Here is a 6,626-nt window from a genome sequence, read left to right as displayed (position 1 = left end):
TTGTTATGAGACGCTGGAATGAAGTCCTTATCATAAGTTACCCACTGGAGAATCCTAAGCTCTTTCTCTAGTTTGTATTTTCACAAAACATCGAACCACAATTTTAGCATAAATTCTGTGACCCTTTCCATTTGTCTAATTCCATTCAATTGTCTATTGTAAATAAAACTGTGATCGTGAGGGCGGGGGGACATCCTGGACAGGTCGCCAGTCTGTCGCAGGGTCACACATATCACACACCCACACACTCTCACATTCACACCTATGGACAATTTAGAGTCACCAAATAACCTATGAAGTATGTTTTGGGAGGGTGGGAGGATGCCGGGGGGCCCGGAGAAAACCCACGTATGCACGGAGAGAACATGCTAACTCCACACAGAAAGGACATTGATGTTCTGTTCCAGTTCCCCCAGCCTGGACTTCTTGCTGTGAGGCAACCACTGCGCCACCGTAGTGCAGCAAAGGTAAACAAACTTATTCATGCATACATTCATGTTAAACACTTTTATTTTCCCTCATTTACTTTAATACATCGTATTATTAGATGTTATAATTCAACTGACATAACAGATGACATAAAAAAGTCTTTTATCCAGTGGTAGTCGATGAAAGACAAGTCAGGAATGAGCTTCCAAAGGCTCTGGCCGTAGATCCTGATGTGACATCATCAACAGCAGTGAGAAATGAAGGAAAGCATGCATCACTCCCACATACAAAGTATCAGTAAAAACTCTGAAGGTTTTCTACTTTTACAAACTAACAATGGTGATAAGAGATAGTTACATCATTTATGCCCTTTTGTAAAGTGCTTTTTTTTAAGTCTCAATCTGCTTTGTATCTTAAATGTCAGCGATCAGCAGCAAAAGCACATCTTCACATTTCAACTGTCCTCAAGCAAAATTTAAAAAGCTTCTCTGAAACACAAACGTGTTCACACACGTAGAGAAAACCCCAAATCACTGATGAAAACATTCAGACACTGGCTGTAATACTCGTGCAGAAAAGAGGAAACTGCATGATGACGTGTTATTGCAATAAAAGACAGAAACATGAAAATATTTGAACTGTCTAAAGTTGATTCAGAACCCGATTCATGACGTGAACTTCTTCGGTAATTTACAGCTGTCCTTGTTTTTAATTTCATCAAAATAATGTTCAATGTTCATCAAAATTATCCTTGTGTTTAATTTCTTCTTGGAAACCTTTACCTTTGTCTGTTTAAAGCAGGTCCAACAATACCGGGCCAAAAGTCTGAAGTGGGCTAACCATTTAAGCTCAAATCAATCAAACTAGTGGCTAAACATAACTTGGAAAGTGTTGGTCTAAAAACGCTCCGTTCCATTCTGAATGTTGTACCAAAAGTAAGAGTACAAAACAAATGAATAAACCGACAGTGATAACAAAGACATTTGTTGGTGCTAAGTCTTGCAAGTGAGAACATCTGCAAAAGGGCCAAGGAGGTTCTTGTTAAAAATGCACCTAACCCACACCAGGTAGGTGGTGAAGGGTTTAATGTTCTCAGAGAAAGTATAGTTCTGCTGAGGGAGAATGTACGGCATGTACGTGTTCTCTCCTTGCTCCTGGATCCACACTTCGTACTTCACGTCTCTAACCTTCAGGTATTTTAGATTCCATGGGATCTGCCAGGAGACGGAGAGCTTGGCTTCCTTGGTCGTTTGAACTGAAGTTTGACACTGGGCTTCTCTGACGCGACCAGGGTGGACCGTACTGGACGCTTTGTCTTTTCTCAGGCTTAGCTTGGTCTTCGAAGCCTCTTTGAGAAGCTCGATGAAAGAAGGTATGTCCACCAAAGTGTCTTGGTAGATGCGGAAGAGCCACTCTGGGTTCCGGCAGCACAAGTGTCGCGGGACTTCCTTGCTTTTCAAAATTCGCCTCTGATCCTCTTTTTCCAGGTGAACTATTCCTCCTTGCTCCCAGGGTCTGTCTGGATAGGTGACAGTGTTTTCTTCTTTAGTATTCCTCCAGGAAATGTAGTGAAGGTCCATGCCGGGAAGGGACGCCAGGGTTTTATATGGGGTGTAATGCTCAGGGTTGACAGCAAATGGGAACAATTCAACAACAACAGCACCTCTGGGAAGGAACAGTGAGGTAATGAGCTGAGCTCCATGCATACTGACAAGCATGGAGGCACCGCTGATCACCTGGACGATGCTGGGAAAAGATTGTTCCTCTAGGGAAACTGTGACCACCCTCATCTGTAACTCCTGGACTATGGCCATGACCACCTCAGCTTCATTCAGGATTAACCTAGTCGTTGAACGGCTAAAGATGACGACGTATTGATCACTCGCCTCTCCCTTGTTCTCATGCTCGACTCTTCCTTTGTCATTTCCTCCAATCTTCACTGCTGTAATGTTCATTTTCTTCATTAAGGACGAGGCAAACTGTCTGACCTCATTTCCAGAAACCAGAACGTTGGCTTTGGGACCTTGTGGCTGAACAAAGCCATACTGGTACCAGGTAGTCATTTTGGATAAACCAACATAGGATTTAGTGAAACACATTAGTTTTCCAAAGTTCCTTAAATGTTCTTTAAGCAGGGGTTGCTTGCTACTAAGAAGTCTGTATAGGTCAAAGTAAGGGCCTTCCCCCCAACCCTCCATGAAAACAAGGCGCGCCTCTCCATCCAAGTCAGAATACTGCTTCATGGTGTAGAAGGCTGGCAGAAGGTCATCGTGGAATATGTGCATGAGGTTATCAGGATTGAACCTGTTCAGGATAAGTGTGGCGTCTGGAACAAACACAGGCTTGGGCATAAACTTCAACGCTGCCACTGGTAGCTCTAAAAAGTTAAAGTATTGGGTGTTGTGATCCTCCACTGAAGACAGGTCTAGCAGGGCTGGTTGAAAACGCCTAGATCCAAGATTTGGTAACATGACAGAGAGGTTGGACTGAAAGAAGACAAATTCTTCGGCCTCGGAGCTGTAGCAGAGGTAATCGAAGCGGCAGATGCGGTCGGTGTGCATTTTGCCGGTGCAGACCATGCGAGTGCCCTGTTCCTGAAGAGCCTGCAGGGCCACGTGGTAGTCAATGCGGGCTTGTGAGACCTCCTGGGACCGCTGAGCCATATGCAGCTCCTCCTCCAACAGGAAGGCCTGCTCACTCAGCTTGGAGCACTTCCAAAGCAGTGCTGCAATAACCGAGACCAACAATCCATTTAAGAGAGTTCCCAAGTTCATTCTGCAGGCGGCGGCGGAGGCTCTCATCCCTGCTGCTGCGGAGAAGCCACCCTTCAACTGAAACTGTCATCCAACTTTGGCAGGACCGACCGCCAGACATCAGCCGACCTACAGAAGATCACAGACGGCAAGCAAGACAGATTACAGCAATATAGAATTGTAAGGGAAAAAAAACGACCATATTATAAATCGACAAATTTATACAAGAGTGAGAGGACTGCACGTTACAGGGTCACTTTCAGGTGGCCCTGGAACGGACTGGCAACCTGTCCAGGTGGACCCATTGATAGAAGAACTGATGGAGTGTGACATCACCCATAGGAAATGTCTTACTTCCAGCTCCAACCAAGTAAAGTCAATCCAGTCGCCTAACAGTAGCTGGCATAGGCAGCAGATCCCACAGTGGAATCATCTCAAGTGTGTTTTGGAGATTATGGAGACGTGGCAACAGCCAAAAACTACCTCGCTAGCTGCACTATTTCCATCCTCCACTATTTATATCGCTATCCTAGGACAACATCAGCGTCAACCCCGTCAGTGTCAACTCAGTCACGGTCAACCCCATCAAAGGACCTCCTCCCAAGTGTGACTGTGTTTTTGTTTTATTCGTTTTAGCTTTAGTAACATATTTTAAACTGGTACCACGCCTTGGCCTCATTTTAGAAAACAATCTGCGCGTCTTTTTTGTTGAAGCACCTTTGGGTTCCCCAGAACCTGTACCCGGGGTAGTGGTGTTGCTCATCCACTCTATCCACCACAAGGATATATGTATTTCATTTTATTACATGTCAGAGTAACGAAATGCTATTACAATATAAATCAGATGTTACGATTCTTGTTGGGTCATTATAATTACATAATTCTGAACCTTGTCTGACAGAGATAAATCAAGACACTAAGGTAAACGTTCATTTGTTTAAACTTTTTTTTAACATCCTACCTGCACCTGCTGCTGAAGCAGGTTGGAGGTCTTTTTATCAACTGGATCCAGTCTGGCTTTTTTCCTCTGAGCTCTGGCAGCAACAAGGTATTTCTGCCCACAGAACTGCAGCTCCTGGGTTTTGTCTCTTTTCCGGACCATTCTCTGTAAACCCCAGAGATGGTTGTGGGTGAAAATCCCAGTAGATCAGCAGGTTCTGAAATCCTCAGACTTGCCCGTCTTGCACCAACAACCAACCACGTTCAAAGTCACTTCAATCACCTTTCTTCCTGGTTCTGATGCCCACTTTGAACCGCAGTAGATCGTCTGGACCATGTCTACATGAATGCACCGAGTTGCTGCCATGTGATTGGCTGATTAGAAATCTGCAACAAGCAGCTGGACAGTCAGGTATGTCGTAGGCGCCACCCGTCTCTGAGGCGTCACCTTTTTTCCAAAACTCAGGCTGTCTTTGTGGCGTCGCCTATGTCCGGGGCACCACCTGTCTGCAAGGCATCACCTTTCATCTGCGCAGTCACCAGTCTCTAGACTCAGGCGTGTCAGCAGCATCACCTATTTCTGCAGCGTCATCTATCTTAGTGGTGTCACATGACTCTGCGGCATCGTCTGTCTCCACAGAGTCACCAGTTTTAGCAGCGTTGCTCATCAGCTAGACCGTTCCATCTCACCCATTGACTGTATAAAGAACTGGACTGAGCGAGTGTCACATCACCCATGGAAGGTGGCTTACCTCCTGCTCCAACCAAATGAAGCCAATTCAGTCACCATTTTACCGCGATTTGGACTTCAACATGTCGGAGCCAGAAGGCAGGGATTGGCCAGAGTAGGACTGAATAAAGGTTTCTATGGCAACCATTCTCACTAATCAGGACTAAGGTTGTTGGACAGCCCCACCCCTTCCACTGAAAGCAGGCTCAGGAGAATCTGTCAATCAAACCATTCCAAGGTTAGAGGTGGGGGCCAGCGGGCACCACATGATTTCACTGAGGCATCTGATTGAACAGTTCATTATTTGAATAACTCGTAATTAAGAGAAAGAAAAAAGAGGATTATCAAGATGTTAAGAAAAGGTATCAGAGCCAGAATGGTTCATCTGACCAATTGAATGACTGAGTAACAGCTGTTTATTTCTCTACTTCCTGTTTGGAACGCAAGGGGGGGGGGGGGGGTGTCACTCAGTCCCGTTCATTTACAGTCTGTGGTCTCACCTGTCACGGTTCTCCTTTGGAGACTCGCGGGTTGAAGAGCGGGCCTCTTCATGCTGTGCAGCGACGGCCTGCAGTCCTGACGTCACGGTCACAAAACCACCCGCGCGCGGCTAATGAACTGAAAACACAGACACTGTCTCATTCAAACTCACCTTAAATCTCACGAACGACGTCCATCCATGGTCTTTAGAGGCGTGACGGGGTTCAGCAGCACCAGCGGGTCCTCATCCCGCAGAAGAACCAGCGATCATGGCCTCCGTCCAACGGGGAACCGGCGGATGAACGGATTTTCAGAGGAGAACGCTCCGTTAACGGGGTTTTTACAACAAAATCTTCTTCTTCCTCTTATTTAGCATTTAGATCATTTTAAGGTCTGTAGCGGTTGTAAAACAGCAGAGTGGCGCACTGCTGCCCTCTCCTGGTGAGGGGTGTGTGTGCAGGACAGTGGGTTCCAGTCTGACTCCAGCTTCGGTGAGTCTCTCCCTCCCCCTTACAGCTGATGGTTGATGAATATTTCACCCCAACAAACCTCTACCCCGCTTTATGAACAAACTGATTTGTCAGTGGGCTCAAAGACCTAAATCGTCCTCCCACAGACAAATCTGGCAAGAAAAACAAACCACAAGTTTCTTTTTGAGTTTTTGAAGACCAAAGGGAAATTTAACTCAGTGTTTAAGTTAATATAAAAAAGCAAGAAATAAAAACGCTTAAGGTGAACAACCAACCACAAGCATGAAAAAAAAAACGTTTTAATCATTAAAGGCCTCATGGTTTCACTTTCTTTTGTACAATTAAAATCTGAGCAGTAAATATGTTGTGATACACAATTTTTGGGCACATAGAGTTAAATGTCACTCAGATATATATATATTTTAACTTAAGTTTTATTTTTCATTTTTTTAAACAAGATATAACACAACTGTACATGACATCAAACAAAATAAGTTACAAACAAAGAAAAAAAGTGTAAAAAAAAAAAAAAAAACAAGTGAGGAGGAAGAAAAAAAAAAGTAGAAACATAAGACATGACAGCTGCCGGTCCATAAATGTAAACAGGTCAAACAATGACCAGAGAGTTTTTATATACAGATAAAATTTCCTTCTCTCAATCTTAAACAAAAGTCATCTTCTCCATGATGTAGATCTCCTCCACAGTCCAGTCTGTGAGGCCTGGTGGTTCTGGCTTAAGCCATCTTCTGGTTATTGCTTTCCTTGCTGCAATTAGCAATATTTTCACCAAATACTGATCTTGAGCAATGACTGTTTTACCCAGAT

The 6,626-nt window shown here is 44.5% G+C and overlaps 1 protein-coding gene across 4 annotated transcripts; it reads right to left on the bottom strand.

The window, feature by feature from the left end:
* Window positions 1-492: 492 nt before the first annotated feature.
* On the bottom strand, window positions 493-5,809 carry pomgnt2 (protein O-linked mannose N-acetylglucosaminyltransferase 2 (beta 1,4-)). 4 transcript variants are annotated; one of them, XM_020709984.3, is made up of 4 exons: window positions 5,504-5,714; window positions 4,405-4,508; window positions 4,144-4,287; window positions 493-3,311 (listed from the first exon to the last, which is right to left on the bottom strand). In XM_020709984.3, exon 4 carries the CDS (start codon window positions 3,228-3,230, stop codon window positions 1,422-1,424), a length of 1,809 nt encoding a protein of 602 aa, XP_020565643.1. In that variant the 5' UTR covers window positions 3,231-3,311; window positions 4,144-4,287; window positions 4,405-4,508; window positions 5,504-5,714; the 3' UTR covers window positions 493-1,421. The 4 variants fall into 4 exon arrangements, with proteins under 4 accessions (XP_020565643.1, XP_011483248.1, XP_078789551.1 ...); XM_011484946.4 differs by lacking the exon at window positions 4,405-4,508 and having other exon boundaries at window positions 5,504-5,809; XM_078933425.1 differs by lacking the exons at window positions 4,144-4,287; window positions 4,405-4,508 and adding an exon at window positions 5,352-5,427 and having other exon boundaries at window positions 5,504-5,636.
* Window positions 5,810-6,626: the final 817 nt, after the last annotated feature.

The sequence above is a fragment of the Oryzias latipes genome, chromosome 16 (genome assembly GCF_053564925.1).
Source record: "Oryzias latipes strain Hd-rR chromosome 16, Olatipes_Hd-rR_3.1".
NCBI lineage: Eukaryota > Metazoa > Chordata > Actinopteri > Beloniformes > Adrianichthyidae > Oryzias > Oryzias latipes.
This window is presented reverse-complemented; position numbering and strand designations above follow the sequence as displayed.

What these genes read in the sequence shown, in the direction of transcription:
- pomgnt2 (XM_011484946.4), bottom strand. Translation starts at nt 3,230, where the DNA reads ATGAGAGCCTCCGCCGCCGCCTGCAGAATGAACTTGGGAACTCTCTTA.